Source organism: Tiliqua scincoides, chromosome 7 (assembly GCF_035046505.1).
Source record: "Tiliqua scincoides isolate rTilSci1 chromosome 7, rTilSci1.hap2, whole genome shotgun sequence".
In the NCBI taxonomy this organism is placed as follows: Eukaryota; Metazoa; Chordata; class Lepidosauria; order Squamata; family Scincidae; genus Tiliqua; species Tiliqua scincoides.
Genome location: NC_089827.1, coordinates 58,510,743 through 58,531,267, shown reverse-complemented (window position 1 = coordinate 58,531,267; position 20,525 = coordinate 58,510,743). Strand labels below are relative to the sequence as shown.

The 20,525-nt window shown below is 42.1% G+C and overlaps 1 protein-coding gene across 3 annotated transcripts in view; it reads right to left on the bottom strand.

Annotated features, from left to right (window-relative positions):
• Positions 1-620: 620 nt before the first annotated feature.
• TEF (TEF transcription factor, PAR bZIP family member) overlaps positions 621-20,525 on the bottom strand; it is a 33,576-nt gene continuing 13,671 nt past the window's right edge. Inside the window, exons 1-5 of one of the 3 annotated variants that reach the window (XM_066633251.1) lie at positions 18,732-19,019; positions 16,017-16,340; positions 12,982-13,202; positions 11,329-11,540; positions 621-9,352 (exon numbers count right to left, since the gene is read on the bottom strand). In XM_066633251.1, coding sequence (XP_066489348.1) covers positions 9,331-9,352; positions 11,329-11,540; positions 12,982-13,202; positions 16,017-16,340; positions 18,732-18,858 — 906 coding nt within the window. In that variant the 5' untranslated portion in view covers positions 18,859-19,019 and the 3' untranslated portion in view covers positions 621-9,330. Of the gene's footprint in view, positions 11,541-12,981; positions 13,203-16,016; positions 16,341-18,731; positions 19,020-20,525 lie in introns of those variants that run through there. The other 2 variants (XM_066633252.1, XM_066633253.1) reach the window with 2 other exon arrangements.

The window sequence follows — 20,525 nt, the reverse complement described above, 5'->3', positions numbered from 1 at the left end:
CCTGTCCACTCAGCCAGCCCACCCCGGGCAGCTCTTATCAACCAAGCTGGGCAAGGGTCGAGCAGGCAGGCAGATGGCCTCACACTCCAAAGGAGTCTGTCCACATCCTCAGGCTGTACAAGCTGAAAAGAATCCCACAACACAGGACAAGCAGTTGCCAAGGGGACATCATCAGACACTGTCAATGTGGCATCCAAGTTGTGACGAATGCAATCGATTTTATCTGCAAAATGTTGCGCAAACACGTCACAGCGGCTGACCGTGTATTCCTCCTGGTCTACTGGGGGGGGGCTGATGGAGGAGGCCCCGCACCACACGGAACAGCTCTGCCGGACGGTTGTCAGCAGACGCAATGGTAGCAGAGAAGAACGATCTCTTCGCTGCTACCACCGCCACGGAATAGGCTCTGTAATGGGCTCTACTCCGTGTCCGGTCGGATTCATCCCGAGTTTTCTGCCACCGTCGCTCTGTAATACTGTATTACTGTAAATACTGTAAGCTACTCTGGTATTTATCAAATACTGTAAGTATAACAAGAAGGGGGCATTTAAGTGTTTTAAATATATATAGCAATAGGAATTGATTGCTTGTGTGCACAGTGACTAGATGGTAACTCAATCTTAATTTAATAGAATATACATTTTATTGTTTTTAAAAGAAAAAACTAAACAGAATTTAATACAGTCAAAACTTTACATTTTTAAAATGAACTCTTTTTTTAAAAAGACACATAGCAGAGAGGTTTTAATACAGCCAGAAAACCCAACCTGAATTCCACAACCAAAGAATTCATATACATATAATTTTATCTTTTAAAAAGTGTAAGATATGGAAATATAGAGGAATGGCAGATAAAGGCATTTCCATGCCCAAAGCCTTTCAGGACTACTATTTAAGCCCTTTCATCAGTCATTTATTAAGCATAGGTGTATATAAAAATAAGCAGAGATCGAGAATTTGCAGAAATAATAGGACATATGACAGGAAATAATTTTATGTAGCTGTTTTTACAAATGATAATCTTACTTTAGTATCAGGCCTTTAATTCAGGAGTCAATAGCATTTTACAGACTAATCTACAGAACATATATACAGAAACAACTTTGCCCACCATGGACTGGACATATTAAAGGGGTGAAATGCAAGAAGTGTCAATAGCATTTAACAAAGCAAAGTTTACATTTTAAATACAAAATGGATGTTTACGGTACAGCATCTAACTTTCTCAACATAGCAAACAGAACTGAAAGTGCTCATTTGCTGCTTCACCTGAAAGGACAGACCACACTATATCAAACTGAAGGGGCTAAAAGAGGAGAGACCCATGAAGTTCTTAGGCAAGAACCTCAGAAAAGCATAGCAGGAAAAGAGCTCCACTGAATGCCTTTCACATAGCTAGGATGCAGTATGCATTTATCTAGAATAGGGATGTCCAAAGTTTTTGGCAGGAGGGCCACATCATCTCTTTGACAGTGTCAGGGCTGGGGGGGGGCGGAATAATTAATTTACATTTAAAAGTTGAATAAATTTACATACATTTACATGAATGAATATGTTAAAGATGAACTTATATGAATGAATGAAGGTCTTGCAATAGCTCAAGGCCTATAAAAGGCCTTGCACAAAGCAAGGCTGACCTTTCATTTGCTGCTGCTGCAGCATCACAGACATGAAACAACAAGCAGTGGAGGGAGCCCTCATCCCACAGCTCATGCGAGAGGTCAGTCGCCCTCACACTGAGGGCAGTTGCGTTGGGCCAGTGTGGGCTCCAATAAATCTCTGGAGGACCAGAGGCTCATTGGAGACTGGGGGTTCCCTGAGGGCCACACTGAGAGGCCTTGAGGGCCGCAAGTGGCCCCAGGGCTGGGGTTTGGACACCCCTGATCTAGAAAGATACATATTTTAAAAGTACTTCCTATTATCCACTTTATATGCAAATTAGGCTTTACACTTATTTCAAAGCCATGACAAGGCGGTTATACCAGCAGGTGTTAATGTCACTAACCAAGGGTATATCACAGAAAGCTTACTGTGCGCAAAAGCTCCCAAAGCTGGATATTAACTGAAGGAGAAACATGGATTTCCCCAACTGTTCTAACCATGACTTCTGTCCAGTTCCATAAAATGTCTCGACTGATGAAAAATTCAGTGAAACACTTCTCCTTCAAGAGTTAAGTCAGCCAGAATTTTTGTTTACCAAAATGTTTGGTTAGACAAAGAAACGTGCAAAATGTGAAAAGTTTTAGAGATAAGATAATGCTAATTAATTCACTAACAGTATTATTAGCTAATTTACGTTATCATTAATGATTGGTCATTATCAATTGATGAAAAGTGCAAAGAGCATTGCATTGAAGACAAAATACAGTGCAGTTTATGTTTCTGAAATCATGGAGAGTGTGTGTGTGTGTTTTATCAACAGGAAGTTATGTGAGTAACTGAAAGGATGGCTCACATCCAAATCAGATCAGTTGAATAATGTTATGAATAAACTCTATGACCAAGGAAATACCTTGCATGCCAATTCTCATTTTCTCTGCTTTTTCAGTTTATTACACATTTTGTAAATACAGAGCATTGCAGTGTAGATAACTCTACAACATCAATTTGTTTAATTTCTGCAGTTCTCTAAGAAAAAAGTTTTCAAGCCATGCTGCATTAAAATTTTCAACAAGTTCGCAGAGGTTACAATGGAAGCACTTATTACTCCATAAAGACAGATTAATATTAAAGTGTATTTACATGTTACTTCTTATACAAAATACAGTATTCCAATAATGTTAAATCACTATAGACACACAAATGTAAAAACAAAATATTTTGCTTATCCTGGATTTGAAACATTTTACCACCTGAAACTTCAAAGCACATTGTTTTCCCAGTTCAGCAAAATACCCACCAAGATACCCTCAGCTGCACACTGAGAGACTGCCTTATTGAAAAATTCCAATAATGTTCACAAAATGCATTACTAGAATCCAGAAGCAAGAAACATTAGTACATTGACAAGGTATGTGGGAAAAGCATATTTAATATCATATTTAGAGTTGGTTACATTTGTCAAACTCTCCTTAGACCTGGCATTTTTTTCAGCACCATGATATATCATGAGGTGATTAAGAATACGATAAGCTCTAAGAAGCAATTCTTATTAATTCTTGCTCTTGACTCCTCTTACCCCATTTTTCTCTTTTTTTAACCTTCTCCTTGAAATGCTTCTTTCAATCATGACAATATATAAATTTCAATAGTTTGAACAAAAGAAATGCACAGGTATGTGTACATTCTCTGAATCCCATCATTAAGCGATGTTGCAGTTATGTGATCTTACCTTTGTGTGGTACTGGTGTTGTCAGGAGGTCCCAGAGGCCACCTCTAGGTTGTGGCAGGCCTCCATAGATCTCGGAAGCAAACCGGAAGTGGCTTCTGCAGGTCATTCTGAGGTCTACGGAGGCCTGGTACGACCCCGAGGAGACCTCTGGGGCCTCCCAAGGACAACAAGAAGTGTCAACTACTGCTGTACATCATCATATATGCGGTCTGTCGGTCAGAATGTCACTAAGCGATGCACATCTGTATTGTGGTGATGTCTTCAAGACATCAAAGGAGCCAGCCAATTACAGTCAGCTTCTTTTGAAAACTCACAAAATTTTATTTTATATTTTAGCCTTAAAATACCTTTAGAATGGAAGAGGGACATGAACTAAAATGCTGCTTCCAGCTGAGCCAATATATACCACGGCTGTATTTTGCCTGTTAATTATTTTAAAAGGAAGAAAAAATTTTGAATTCATCAGCATTACAACTGCAAGAACACAAGGGCTATTTTAAACATTATAAAGAGATAAACCTGAGTTTGCCATAGAGTATCCACTCAATAGGGAAGTGTAGCCAATCGAGGTCCCCAATAACTGTACCTACATGGGCCATAGGGAATGGCCTAGAAGCACTTAATGTTGCAGCTACTCAGCTGATTCCTTGGATGAGAGACAATTGGGAATCCCATGTAAATATTCTTCAAAACATGCCTGTCCGATACATGTGATTGCAAAAGCAATGTTCACACTCTATGCTAAGGTATACCTTTATACTAAAGGTGGTGGCTTTTAACTAAAGATTAATTATGTTGGTCTAATTTCTCCAGGAAAGGAAAGGTGCCTATAGAACCAGTAAAGCAATGCACCTTTCTTGAGTAGAATTCTGTTTATTAGAAGGTACAATTCAGTTCTGAACAGCTACCTTTTCTGGATGAATCAGCCACAGCATAAAACTACTCCCATTTGAAAAAACAAAACATTAAGCTGCTTGAAAGGGAAAAAAGGATTTAAATCAAGTAGAAGTGTCTGGTCCAGAGCTGTTTGCAGGTTTTGCAAGAACCCAGCAACTAGTACTTCCGACTACCCAAACTATATTTGTTTTGACAGATTTACAATAGTCCGACTACTAGTTGTCTCCCACTACACCCGTTACCTTGACAAGCCTGCCAGAAGCAACTGTGCACTAGGCAATACCATGAGCAATGTCAACATCTAGATCACTTGAGTTATTCCAGGCAGCACGACACAGTACAGAAATACCATGGAGAAATTTCAGGGGAAAAATGGTTTGAACAAACAGAACAAACTAAACACCAAACCACTAAACCTCAAAGATGCTGGGATTTTAACAGTTATACAAAACAGCAACCAATATTGCAAACTTAATATCAAAGCATATAAAGGCTTCAATATTCTCAGCACTGAGTAAATGTCTCCATTACCTCATGAATGTTACAAAATAATGAGAAAGCAAAAGCTCCATCTAAATTGCACATGAAGCCTGCATGGAAACCACAAAAAAGAACCACAAATTGATCCTTAAACCTTACTCATCACTCTGAAAGTAGAAACCTTACACTAATATTAAAAACCAACTAAACAGAAATTGTACCATTGCTAAGCCTATTCAGCTATAGAGATCTTTCTACATATGAACAAGAAAGATAAGATCCAAAATTAAAAAAAAAAAAATTAACCAGTAGGTAAAACGGATATTTTATCAGATCACTATGACAGTAAACTACCTTAGCAAATTACCTTCCTAAGGGTCAGTTATCTCTTAGCTGTTCAGTAGTCTGTGAGTAACCATTGGGTATTCAGACTTACTGTTCCCTACAAACTGCTCCTTGGAAGCTCTGCAGTCATACAGAATGCACTCTGATATTCTATTAAAGGTTATTCCAACACATAATGAAGATACTGAAAACTTTGCGCAACAACTACTGCATGCTTCCTGACTAATTTCTTTAAAGAAAAATTTAAAGACATCTGTGCAAATTAAGAATGTTCTTTTCTGTTGTCATCACAAACTGGTTACCAAGATAAGCACATTCTAAAAAGGAAATGTGGCAGCCCTAATTATGCTCATTGTTTATACCCATCATTTACAGCCGTTACATTCTAAGCGAATTGAAAGTTCTAAAGCAGCAGATCTTCCTAGCACAAAACAAGTAAGACATGGAGAAAGAGTTAGAACTATTCCATTCGGAAAGTGATGCCATCTTTACACACACACGCACACACAACTGTTGTACTATTTTTTAAAGATAAGTATAACATATGCTTTAATAGCAAGCCTTGCAAATAACTAACTTGAAATATGGCTATTTGGCTTCTTTATGACTGCACTATAAAATAGCATTTCTCAATGTTTGTCCCCATCATATCGTCCACCTATTGGAAGTACCACCTGAAGTAATTGGTGATAATGTTATCACCAGTTACTTCCAGATTGGGAGACAAGATGCAACGTGACAAACCCTGGTAAGTGGCTAAGGGTGGACAGGAGGGCTTTTTGTGAGCGTATTAAGTGCCCATGCTGGAAGCTCTGCCTGCCAAGCCAAACTCCCTATCACTGCTCATCGTATTGCATGGTTGATCTTGCTGCCAAACAGCAAGTACAAGTACCGCTGGCTGAGAAACACCGCTATAATATAGTGTGATGTACTGCTGAAGGTTTTATACATTAATGTCATGAGCAACACCAACACGAAATGAAGGTACACAACAAAAGTAAGTATATTATGGTTTTTGCTAATACAATTTAATGTGTTTTAGACTGCATTTTATATGTTATTGTTCTGTAGCAACATCTTCTCAAAAGAGTGTGGTTGAAGAATTTAGTGATCAAGAGGTAACATGAAGAGTTATTTAAGTCATATTTGTAATGTGGCAAAAAAAGGTATTGGAAATCTAGATCTGAATGCAAGTTATAGAGACTGCAGTACATCATCTAGGTTGGCACTAAGGTTTGGATATACTGATTCTTTTTTCTGGTACATTTAATCTTCATACTAAGTCTTTCACATATTTTAAAGACTCTTGGCAGTCAAGAAATGTTTAAACAATATGCACATTGCTTTATGAATTTGGAACAATTAAAATCTGCCTTTGAGCAGAACATATAGATTTCTTAATTTTGTTGAGATTACACACTGAAAACAACAGGCTAGATCAGTAGTCTCCAAAGCATTATCTGCCACCATTTTGTTAGGACCTTCACCGGTTCCAGCTCTTGAATCTGAAACCAATACCTCTAAGGCCTTTCAATTATATGGTCCTCATCCATGGATGGAAAACTGTTGATCCCCCCATAAAGCTGGGACACATTGGTGTATCTTTCCATCTAATCTAGGAACTGTTTAGCGCGCATTTGGAAATGTGCATCTGCTCAGAAGCCTATTTTCCCAATTGCTCTCTTGCTCTTCAAACAAACCAAAGTAGAGTACAGCACTTACTTTCTAGAAGTTTTCAGAAGCTCTTAATCAAAACAGGATGCTTATTAGTACACTGAACTCTCTATATCCATAGGTCCTGTATCTGCAGATTCAACCAACTGCAAATTAGAAAAAAAATATTCCTCCAACTCTGCTTGTTCTAGTCTTTGCTTTCCCTTCATGGAGTTGGAGGAATAGGTTTTTTGTTTTTTTTTCAAATACAGTATTTTTCAATTTGCAGGGCAGTGCCCTGATGAGATTCACCAGCTTCCAGTCATTTCAGAGAAGTTGCCACCATCTTGAAAGACAGAAAGAGGAAAGGGTCTGTCAGACAGGTGGAGGGCGCCAGCTGGGGAGGAGGGCTCCACTGCTGCAGCTGCTGCCCTCTGCTTGCTCTTTGCGTTCCCGTTACAGAGAGCAGCAGCTGCAGGAGCTGATGTGGCATCACCACCCCTCTGTGGCAGGCAGCTGCGCAGCAGTAACAGCCCAACCAGCCATCAGAGTCCTCATTGGGGTGGGTGCCACCTCAGCATCAGGTGCCCTCCGTTCCCCACAGCACCCTCTACCTTCCTGCCTGTTGGGTTTTCTCCTCTTCTGGATGGTGGTGGCTGCTCCAACCCAGCAGATAGCCAGTAAGTCTTTTCAGGGCACCAAAGATGACGGAACTGAGGTGGTCTGTGTTAACTTGCCTCTCTCCTTCCTAACTTCACTTGCAATCAGTCCTTTGTATATGCACCATAAATCGAGCATCCACTGATTCTGGTATCCACATAGAGTCCCAGAACCAAACCTCCGCAGATACTGGTGCCCACTGTAAGTATTTCAACATATTCTTTGGCTCCTTTTCTGCTAGTTACATTACAGTGAATAAAACCACAGGCCTACAATATTTACTAGAACTTTATTATGTGTTTTTATACCATTACAAAATGTCATGTAGATCATGATTAATGTATAACTTGTCAAATTGTTGGACACTTTACAAAGGAAATTCCAGTTTTCCCCATCTCACCTCACTATCTACTTCTATATAGTTTCTGCTACCATCTATATAGTTTCTATATAGTTCATCTATATAGTTTCTGCTACCTCATATATATGTGTGCTTAAAATATATTCTGCCTGATGCTTCAAGCTCATGAGCCCGCTACTTATCATATTAACAGTGGAATCCTATGCATGTCTACTCAGAAGTAAATACCATTGTGTTCAGAGGCACTTACTCTCATCAAGGTTTGTACAGGACTGCAGCTTGAGTTGGACACTTGGCCAAATACAAAACATGTTTAGAAGAAAGAAATAGGAGAAAAACTTAGTACAACAATTGCTGACTTTGCAGCAAATCCAGTGCAGGGCTGGATTAAATAAGTTAAAATCAGGACAAAACATTTACGTAGTTGACCAACCCAAAAGCTACCCCCATTTTGATCAGAGACCCCAAAGAATGTCATGCAATTCAGCAACATAAAGAAGCCACAAACTCTTGAGTGATCCTATCTCACTCCTCCCAAGGTAGGCAACAGCAGAAGATGGTGAAAATAAGAGTCTCCCTTCTTTTGCAACCAAAAGTCTTTTTACTATACTCCCCATTCCTCACTTATCACACAACTACAGTATGTTTATGAAAACAAGGAAATAAAAAATGCCTTACAAGTAGATTGTGAGAATGCATCTACTTGTGATTACAATAGTCTTAAAACAATATTGCAAGATGTCATAAAGATTAAGAGAAAGTGCTAACTTCAGAAATCTAGGGCCTAATCATATCCAACTTTCCAGCACTGATGCAGCTGTGCCAAAGGGTGCATCCTGCATCCTGCTGTGGGGGGGGGGGGGTGTCACAGAGGCCTTCTCAATGTAAGAGAACATTTGCTCCTTTTCCTTGGGGCTGCACCAGTGCTGGAAAATTGGATAGGATTGGGCGCCTAGTCATTCAGCTTTTATCAGCTGAGAAAATAAGGTGCATCCTACTTGCTAGCATTTGCAAGATAACAAGCATGCCAAAATGTGCTGTATCTTGCATTACTTCTATTTAAGTCAACATATCGGTTGTATATTGTACTAAAATATATTTCTTTTTAACATGTTTTCCACATAAGCTTTCTCTGTTCCAACAGCGTAACAGAATTTACCTGCAATATTAATACCCATTCTAAAGCACAGAAAAGATTTTAAGACCCACAAAATTCTTGAAGAATTATACTGTAAGTCACATTTAGTTAAGACTTCTCCCTCTCCCATCCAAGAATCACCTCCCAAAGCCACTACTTATTCAAGTTGTCAAACTGAACTGAAGGACAGGAGCACCAAATGTGGTTGAAAAGAATTAACAATTGTACTGCAGGTTGTAGTTACAAGGAAAAACAGCAGTACAAAAAGCAGTGTAGTATTAGACCTTAGACTTTGCATCATGCTCAGCCCTTCGGTAGTTCAGATGAGGTACTTGCAGGGAAGCAGGGTCATCATCACTTGTTTGTGCAGAATACCTCACATCTTTCACTGTGAATTCACTCTGACGACACGTGGTTTCATGTGTAGTTTTTAGTTTCTTTATTTTAAGAGTCTTTAAAGTTGGATCACTCGGAATCGGATAAGTCACTTTAAATAAAGCAAAGCAAAAATGTGACTATTTTGGCATACAACAGTATCTTACTACATTGCACTCCCTGGAATGCTACTAATTCCCCATTATAAAGGAAACAACTTGTAGACCACTTGGGAAGTTTTAAGCTATCACTGGCATGAAAATGGGCTCAACTGAGACAAAGGCAATCACGAAAAAGTATAAGTGGTACTAGTACCTGTATTTGAATTATGCACGTTTAGACTGGTTTCTGTTCCTAAGAATAAACTATGTTAGAATTTGATCTGTACTCAGTCCTGGAGATTTTTTACAACACTGATCTGCCCTCCTTACTGAAAAAAGAAAAAGGTTTCAAAAAGAGCATATGAACCAGGATATGAATCAGGGCAAACTACTGACTGTAACAAATTTAGATGATCCTGTCCTAAAATACTATTAATGTCTGAAATTTCTCTTACTCAGAGACAAACATCAAATTCAACATAACCAATTTTATTATGTCCAGAAGCCAATCCAAATATTAACATTTCCTTCTTAATGGTTTTTCTATGTAGCAAGAACTTGACACGGGATGCTTTTGAATAAGCAATCCTCCATATGCATTCTGATGTATGCACGAAACGTTTGAATTGGCTCCCAGATTAAACTATGTAAAATACCATTTCTCTTACTTGTTTTTGAAGCCATCAGATGCTAAAATAATTCCCAATAGTATTACAAAGGAATGTATGCCATTTTCACTGAGAATATTATCAGCTATTAGTAACTATAGGAAAAGTTTTGTGCATTACTTTCAAGACAAGAATAAAAATATGCCTGAAAGAAAGTCATCTCAGAGAAATCAGATATTAAGGCAATCTGGAAGTTAGTGAATTTTATAGTTCACATCAAAGTGATGCAATCCCTTCCTTATACTGTCCAGGAAACCAGAAGTAAGTCTGTGGTAATACATCATTTGGATGAATCCACGGCAAGCTGTCACAGCAACCACACTATTCTTAGGATACCAGGGTTGAATATGTCATTATTTAATAAAAACAGAACTAGCCACGCTTCTGAAGTTCAGGAATTTACTATATCAATTTAAACTTGGGCCAAACTATATACTACACTAAACACAGTGTGGCCCTACTTAGAGGTTTTTACTAACTTAAAATTGCTGGAACAAAAGAGAAGTTGACCCAGAATGGGATGGCATGGGGTGATTTAACCCTTTGGCTCTGCTGTAGTCCTGACCCCTCTTCTTCCATGAACGACAACATATGGTCTGGATTGGGTCCCTCAGAGCAGCTAATAAAGTTAGTAAACACACAGATACCAGCCATATTTAACTTAAATGACTAAGAATGAAACTACACATTAAATGAATCTGCTTCATCATTAATGCTAGTAAAAAGAATTAACACAAGTGATTTAGAGACAAATGATCTCAACTAAGTCATACATTGCAAGTGAGGCATTTGACATGTTCATCACAATTTTCAGAAGTAACAGTCATAGGAGTGTGGTTTACACAAGTGTACACTCACTAATCCATATTGCTATCCACTAGAATCAAAATTCCCAGGATTGAAAAAAGATGTTTGTTTATTCTCAACAGAGCAGGAGAAAATTATGGTTTATCCTGTACTTCATGTCCATTTTAGAGAGGCAAGGAAGACATTCTGTCATGGTGTCTCCCAACATATTTCTTCCACATTATAAAATTGATTTAAAGGAAACATATTTTCCTTCTCTTTGAAATCAACATCAAAACAGCAACCAATCTATACAAATTAACTTTTATTCCTCTAGTTATCAAACTAGTGTTCTTTGACTGGCAATGCTAAATTCACTAAATATATTAAATTTTTAAAAAGAAACATTTGATCAGAAGAGGATCTTGGTTATAGACATATACCACCAAAGACTCCACAAACATTAGTTTCAGGAGTCTCTACAGAAAGCAGAGAGGTCCAAGGAACAAAATAAGGGAAGAGAGTTTGCTTACAAGGGTCCGTATCTGCTCTCGTATTTAGAGACAATGTTCTTGCATTTTCCCATTTCTTTCCGCAATTCTGCCACCTCAGTCCTCAGTGCCGTATTTTCCTTCTCCAGAAAGGCAGCTCGGATTGTGATCTGGTTTTCTTTCAGGCGCCGAGCATCACGAGATCGTTTAGCTGCCACATTATTCTTCTTTCGCCTTGACCAATATTTTTCATCCTACAGGAAAAAGATCAAGTTGACAGTTTAGTACTTCCAAGTATCAAAAAGTAATGAAATAACTTTCACTATCACCTGGCTTCCACTTGCACCAACCTGGAATAAATGTGAATTGAATAATCAAAAATTAAGTAATGCAAGAATTTTGTTCACTTGAAGAACTTTTCAGGGCACTTTCAACTTAAAAAAAATCCCTCCAGGAACAGTTCTAAACAAATGAATTCAACAACAACTCTCTTTAGTGGGAAATAAAATTTTGTTAACGAGATACCATAGATAGCTAGATGTATGCATGTACATAAACACACAAATGAGTGAGATGTTGCTGCAGAGGAACTATGAAAGATAAATCATATTCACATTGGAAATTCCTCTAAAAAAAAGAAACAGAGGAAAGCAGTTGGGGGAAATATTAATACAGTAGACTTCAATATAATATGCAAATATTACAGTAGACAATAATCTGGCACTTTTGAGACTCAGATGGTACTGGATTATCAGATATGCAGGGCTATCAGGAGGTACTGTAAATTGGCAAGGTGAGAAGGAGCCTGCTGTGCAATTGCAGGGCTCGGGTTGCCCTTAGAGAGGAGTGCAGGTGGCTTATCTTGTCCATTGCAACAGGGCAAGAGTAAGAGTGACATGAAGGAGGCAGAATCCTGTGTCAGGTCAGGTGCTGCCATGCAAATGTGAGAGTTGTAACCAAGCCTTGGCTGCCTAGGCTTTTTTTGAAGGTTTTATGCAGTATTTTTAACATGCAAAGTACCTTACAACCTTTATTGTGTTTTCCCGCACAACAATCTTATAACGAAGGCCATGATTCGTAAAATAAAGCATAGATAAGCAAAATGATAGCAAATTTGAAATCCATTTTGATCAGGGGTGTGTGTGTGGGGGGGGGACATGGTGGTGTGACAGGTTAAACCGCTGAACCGACAGAAAGGTTGGCAGTTCAAATCCACACAACAGGCTGAACTCCTGTTGCTTGTCACAGCTCCTGCCAACCTAGCAATTTGAAAGTACGTAAATGCGAGTAGATAAATCTGGTGGGAAGGTAATGGCATTCTGTACGCTTAGGCATCTAGTCATGCTGGCCACATAACTACGGAAACTGTCTACGGACGAACACCGGCTCTTTGGCTTAGAAACGGAGATAAGCACAGCCCCTAGAGCTGGACATGACTAAGCTTAATGCTGGAGGGAACCTATATTACACACACACCCCTACCTTGCTGTGTAAATGGATGCCACGCTCTCAGAAGTCTACTGTATTACAAACTAGGAAAGCAAAGCTGGATGCCCTGTACTGAAGAAATAAGTTTCCAAGAATCTTCTGAACATTATCCTTCATCTTACCAATATCTTAACATTTTAAAGCAATATGCCACAAGCCTTAATCCAATGCACATCCTAATTTTTTATGAAAAAGAAATTCTGTTACCTTTTGATCTTCTGGGACAAAGACTTTCTTGGCTTTTTTAATCATAGGTTGTGGTTTCAGGTCTTCTTCAGCAAACTTGTGCTTTCTGGGGTCAAAGAGCTCACCTCCAGGCACACTAGACAGCACTAAGTCAGCAGGGTCAGGATTAAAATTCACATCAACTTCAACACAGTCTGGATCAACAGGACTAGGAGTCAATCTCTCATTATCTGGCGAGGATTCTGGCAAAGGAAGAAGACATTGCAGAAACTATTCAGTGTGAGGAAAACTGGGAACAAAAGGACCAAAGGATCAAAAGGGAACAGTGAGAAAGCTCTTGAACCAGAGCAGCAGAATAATTCTTCACAATTATCTATGTACTTAAGCCTATGTTGTTACCCCACATACTTCCCTGCCCCAACTGCCCTCCATAGCAAGTGCTTAGACCCAATTTCGGTCAAATAATTAGTAACCAGGTAGCCAACAAGTATTCAAACTCACTACAAAGCTAGAGATGGGACAACTGCGACGTTAGTTGACATCTCCAGTACAGTAACAGAGCTAGATTACTTTTTGAAAGGTATATACTATTTTATCTTACCCAAAAGTAACTCAAAATATGCATGTTTTGAAAACCAGAAGCCAGCAAATTTTTTAAAAGCAAGCAGTAAGAATTCATCAGATTGGTTCCTACTTCTCCTAGGACTGCCCCAGCCTGGTTAGAAACCCTTGGCTGCAAAAGTCCAACAGGTTCTTGAGATAATGCCTAAAAGCATACACGTGGAGGGCTACTAATCCTCTTTAAAAACCTATCAACAGTGTCTAATGAAATCTAGGCTGGATGAGGACATGCCTAGACACCAGTGGACAGGACTGGAATTTTCTTACGTCATCTGTCATAATCTCCAAACATAATCTCTTGAATGTGGCGACATCCCAGAACTATGGGAAGTGTGCACAATTATCTTCTTTCAGGCAGTTCTCATCCAGTTCATGTTGCAAATATGGGCAATCCAATCCCCTGTCCGGGCAGCGTGCTCACTCATGTACTGCTCTAGGCAATAGCAGTCGCAAATATTGGCACGTTGCAGGGGCCAAAAGGGGGAAGGCACCAAAGGGGAGGCCAGTGCCAGTTGGTGCTGAGCCTCTGCGCTGGTGGGTGAAGAAAGAGCACTCCCTGATAAAGTGTTCACTGAGTGGCAGGAAGGTATTTTGGGACAGGGAGAAGGCAGGGAGGGGCAAAACCGATTGGGGGAAGGCAGGCCAGAGGGAGGCCCAGGAGGGGGAAAGGGATGATGGCAGAGGCTGCCGTTGGATTCTATCCCTCTCTCCATGCCTGAAAGCTTGACACAGGCTACTCGAATCTGCACAAGTGATTTCGCAAGTGCAGATCCAAGTAGACCCAAAGTGGCTGCGGGAATGGGAAGCAGCTGCTCTGGTCTCATAGGATACAGCAGCATTTTGGTGCTGCTGTACCACCCAGACCCAGGGCAGCATTGGATTGGGCCCCAAGTACGTACATGATGGCTGCTAACAATTCCATGACTTCCAGAAAAACATACATATCTTTAATTGCATGGGTAACTATAATCTTGCAGAAAAAAGAAAATTAAATATTAAAAAAATTCCATATCAAATTAGACAAGCAACAGGGCTCAAGGAACTTATTCCCAGACAGAAGGAGGTAGTAGCCTGCTGTGTTGCAGCACAGCACCACCCATATAACATCATTAGAACCAGTACTTTAGGCCAGAAGAAATCAACACAGGCCTGACAAGCCCCATATAATAGTTGTTCTTGGTTTGGTTCCTCAATCTGAACAATGCCCTGTGTTAGATAAGCAGCACAGGTTTCTCTCACCTCATCCAGCTTGTTCTTGTCTCACCTGACATTCAAACCCAGCCCAGATCTGGCCCTTATGATGTTCCTTCACCTGACTTACCACTTGATCCCAGCCTATCTTTATGTCACCTAACTCTGGCCCCTTTGGGTTTTGTTTCTTTTTTCTGCAAACAGGAACCAAGATGTCTGGCAGCTGAACTCAGACAACTGAAGGCAGCTGAATCAAGACAACTCAGGAGGGAGAAAAACTCTTTGATCTGAGCCTTGCTGCTATGTAGTGTCCCACTTAAGCAACCAAAAGAAAAGCTACAGCTTACCAACCATGAGAAACAGGGTGAGCTGCATAAACAATTGTGTCTCTACCAGTCTTATATAAAGGAATTTCCCTGGACTTAATTCCATGGTCTGCAATTCTCATCAGACAGAAATTATGCCAAACATCCCCCTGCTTTGCAAACAGGTTGCAAGCATCTGTTAAACCATGGGAGTCAATATTCTCTATTCCTACGCAAACAAAGAATTATTGTCTGGTAGAAATTTGTTACTTAAAAAGAGGGCCAAAATAAGTCAAAAATGTAGGGAGCAGGCTCTCCTGATATGGCAGAGAGCTCTGAACAACAACAAAAATGTGGCCCTATTTGATCAGAGGTTCATGTCTGGTAACAGAAAGCTATGGAGACAGCAAAAAAAAAAATTTAAGAGCCACAAGTATTTGCAATTGGAAAGATGGATCAACTAGGGTCTATCTACCTAATCATTTTAAGGAAACGACTCACTGGTACTGGTTTTTTTTTTAGCTTCCATCTCTCTCTTCCTGAGATACATCACAGCTAAGTAGCTAATCAAAGAATAATTTTTCTTCTCTGAGTCTGGAGTCCAACCAATAATGCCTATATAGCAACATGAGGCTACAGAGCATGGGCAGAGTCTTCCGTGCTGGAGTTCTCAAGAGGGAGGAAGTTGTATAAGCAGGGAGGAGAGAATAAATAAAAGCAACACTAGGTTGCTAGATTAAGACTACTTGCTTCAAAAATACAAGTAAAATAGTCTCACTCACTCACTCACTCACTCACTCACTCACTCACTCACTCACTCACTCACTCACACCAAATCAGATGAAAATTGTATTTATGGTCTGTAGCAGTTAACACCAAAACAGAACATCTCAATCGGTTTTACAAGACGTGAACTTGCTAAATTAGTATGGCACCTACCTTCACTTTTAGTTGTTTCTGATGGTTGAAAAACTACTGCAGAAGATGAGGAGGATGGAGAAGCAGCAGAGGCACTCGCAGTTTCTTTTCCTTCCAGCTCAGCCACAGGCAGAAGTGGATTCTGGTTCAGGTCAAGGCGAGTAGGACTGGAAGGAATTCCATTCTCCAACAGGAACTCATCCAGATCCATATACTCCAGGTGGAAAGATTCCCCATCATAGGGAATAGTTTTATCCCAGATAGGAGGCATGAGAGAGGCAGAGACTGCCATTGTACTAGCAGCTGCTGCTTCATCTTCCTCAAGTTTTTCCTTCTTTTCTTTATCTAGAAGGAAAACAAAATGTCATTTAGAAAATTAAAGAACTATAAGTTTCGTATTAGGACTCCACACATGCATATACATCACTCAACATCTGAGAGCATCTACTACTGCACCCTTTGGGGAAGGAAGCAGTTTTGAGTCTAGTCAGCGTCTTGATGGGAGACTGTCTGGGAATGCTGTCTATGCTGGCTTGAGTTTTCTGGCGGACAAGGGGTGCATAGGGAAAGAGAGGCTCTCTAACACAGAATGGTCTCCAGGAAAAGACTCAATGGTAGTACACCTGCTCTGCATATAGAAGGCCCAAAGTTCAATTCTTGACATCTTCAGGTAGCGCTGAAAATATTTTCTAAAATACTGAAAAAACACTGCCAATAAATAATACTAAGCTAGGTGGAACAACGGTCTGACCCAGTATAAGAAAGCTTCCTATTTTCCTCTCTGCATTAAGAAAGGATGCTCTCTCCTGTCAGCTCTTGTGCTATGCTTGTGTAACTCTTGCTAGTTGCATGAACACTGCTCTTACAATTCCTACTGCAAGCATAACTCTGGATATAACCAATATAGCCTAAAAATTTTTTTAAAACCTAAAATGCTGGCAGTATTACAAAGACTGTACTTCAAGAAAAAAACAGAAATGCCAATCTGATATTACAATTAAAAAAATTCAGAGGGCATGAAAAATACTGGACAGTTGGATCTGATTAATAAAACCATTTCTCCTTTTTAAACAATTTACTTAACTCTAACAGTAAAGAAACCAAAGAAACACTGAAGACACATTGAGATCAACATTATAGAATCTAGTCCAATCCCCTGCCTGTAGCAGGAAATCTTCCTAGAGCAGGGATGTCAAACTTGTTCCAGAATAGCATTCATGGTGCATGCTGAGGGCGGGAAGTGACATTAAGCAAGTGATGACCAGAAATAAGCACTTGGTTAACCCTTAGGAACTCTTTAGTTGTAAATGACAGAAGAGAAAATGTGCAAATCTTGTCCATATTGTCAGGATATGGGAGAGCCCAATTATCAAGCTGTGTGAGCCCAATTATAATGGTGGCCAGATAAAACTGCTTCCAGAGGCCTCACTCAGCCCACAGGCCTTATGTTAGAGCATAACATAACCTCCGTCCTAGAGCATCTCCAGCAGATGCCTGTTGAACATCTGCTTGTGGATATCCAGTAAGGGAGAATCCACCACCTCCCTTGTTAACTGGTTCCATAATAGAAGATAGTCTGGCAATTTGTCCAAGTATTCATTTAAACTCTGGGGAAGTGAGTAAAATATATAAATTTCTACAATCGTCGGAAGGGACAAATCACGATCACATGCCACATTCCAGGATAAACTCTATCCTGTGCTTGAAAAGGACACTTGAAAAGAAGAGTAGGCATTAGTGAGAATTCTCCAACAGGCCTAATCACACCCAATAACCTTCACAGCCATGCTCACACTTGAACCTAGGGCTTTCTGGCTGAACCACCACAGCTCCCGTATTATCTTACACCACTGGCAAAAAGAAAAGTGAATTAAAAAAAGAATACAACACTAAATTAATGTTTATCCCAACTCAAAAAGTAAAATCAGGCAAGGGTGTACAGGGTGATTCAAAAGTCCCATTCCCTTCCCCATGGATTACATTAATCATTACTAATCACTGCAGTTATTGTGCTATTGTGGTATTATTTGCACATACCAAGGTTTTCACAATTTAGGCCACTAGTGTCAAGTTCAGCTTGTTGCCCAATGCAGCTGCTACCCCCTGCACCCCCTTAGCTACCCCACTGTGCACGCACACACCTCAGAATGCCAGGTGCAAGGGAGGGCACCAGGATGCAGGTGTCTGGTTGTCTTGTGTGCTCCTGGAGGCACCTGGTGGGCCACTGGGAGATGGAGGAAACTGGACTGGGTGGGATTTTCTTGTGTTCTTACACACAGCTGCCACCTCCTGCACCCCCTTAGCTATGCTACTGCGCGCTCGCGCGCGCGCGCACACAGAGAATTGTGTTGCTGGTCCCTTTAAACTCACAGCACAGCAGCCCTCTGAGCCCCCCATCTGCTGGGGTGGGGGGAGAAGCGCCTCTCCAGAGCGGTGGGGCGGCCACGAAAGGAGCGCTTTCCGCCGCCTCGCCTCGCCCCCCGCCCGACCCGCAGGGGCTCGTGCCTGGCCGCCTTTCGGGGAAGCCCCTGAAGGGCAGCCGCTTCGGGCACTGGAACAACACAAACAAGGCGCGGGGGGAGCGGGGAAGCGCAGGCTGTGAGGCGGGCGAGCGAGCCGCGCCGCGCCTCCCCAGGACAGGCACGAAGGACGCGGCAGGCGCCCCGCTGAAGAGGAGGCGGCCTCGAGCGCTTCCCCCGCCGCTGCGCAGAGCCGGCGCGCCCCCGCCGCCCTCACCGAGGCGCGCGTCCCGCGGCGGGTTCTCCATCAGCTTCTTCAGCACCAGCGGGAGGGCGCCTGTCAGGCCCAGCTCCGGCTGCGCGGCCCCCGCCGCCGCCTCCTGGTGCGCGGGACGGCCGGACATGCTCTCCCCCTACCGCAGGCGCGCGACGAAACCTGGGCCGGACCGCCGCTGCACCTCAGAGACCGAGGCGACCAACCAACACCAGCCGTCTGCGAGGGCTCCCCCAAACACCAGGAGCCGCCGCCGCCGCCCGACACGGAAGAGTGCGCATGCGCGCTCCGCAGACCGCGGCCCCTGGGGCCACTGAGGTGGTTATTATTCATGAGCCTCTCTGCGCTCTCTGATTGGCTACTCCCCCGAGGGGCGGGGTCTGGCTGCTCCAACTTCATGCCCCGTCCGCAAGACACCGTCTTGAAGGCAAGCCCGGCACGTGATCCGGAGGGTGAGTGGCTTATTAGCATGAAGGGCCCCGCCTACTCGCCACCCACCCTCCACAGGCGTTGGCCGTCCCGCTGAGGCACCCGCTGCGTGTTGAGGGGCTCGCGAGCACGCGATTCCAACCGCCTCCACCCCCAGCCTGCAGCGAGGGCTGTGGTGCGCGCGCGCAGCTTCGAGTAGCCAATAGGGAGAGGAGGCGGAGCCCCTCTTTACCTGCGCGGGAAGGGCGCCCCAGACTGAGGCGGTGATGCGCAGGGGGTGCCTAGAGTCCGGCTGCAGTCCTAGCCCCGCTTTCCTGGGAGTAAGCCCCACTGACTACAGTGGGACTTACATGTGAGTAGACAGGCCTAGGATGGGGATCTTAGGCTGCCATCCTGTCCACACTTACTTGGGGGTGAGCCCCATTGACTACAATGGGACTTCCTTCTGAGTAGACAGAAGTAAATCATAGGCATAGGTTGGGGAGGGGATCCTCCCTCACCAGGAGGTGCAAGGACATGCCAGAAAACACACCATCATGCAGCATTCACACATCTCTCCTTAAAGGGAAGTGGGCCTTCCACTTGTGAAGAGAACACTGATCCTTATCTCCCAATTGCTCTTCACAGCAAGGCCAAGAGATAAACCCTTTAAGACAGGAATGTCAACAATGCAGACAGTGCCTTGGAATGAAAGGCAACTGGTAAAATGTAGAAGTGAAGCAATGGAAAGATACAATCTTAATGAAGGAAGTAAGAGCCCAATCCTATGCATATCTCCTCAGATGTAAGTCCCCGTATAGTCAATAGGGCTTACTCCCAGGTAAGTGTGGATCAGATTGCTGCATAATGGCTTCTGTGGCTGGGGTTATCATCTAACAAGGGGTGTCAAGGCCACATTCATCTCCGTCTAGATAGTACCCTGACCTAAACTCTGTAGAACAGTGTTTCTCAACCAGTGGTACAGGTACTACCAGTGGTACTTGAAGTGGTGTCTAGTGGTACTCACTGGACCCCTGCCACCCGGTAGCAAAACCAGGAACATGACATTACAAACAGCAATATGAGACTCAGCTCAGTAGGTAGAGCTCCAAAGCATGCTTTCCTGGTCTTGAAAAAACGCTCCTGTCCACCCTGAGCCACTTACTGGTGTTTGTCCCATCACATCCAGCCTCCCAACCTAGAAGTGATGATGTAATTGCCAGTTGCTTCTTGTGGTACTTTGAATAGGTGGATTATGTGAAGTGGTACAGCAGTGGACAAACCTTGAAAAATACCCGCTGCTGGGCAGCAGGGGTCCAAGGGTCCCGTAAGTACCACCAAATGCAACCTCAAGACCCAATGGTTGAGAAACACTGCTGTAGAGCATTA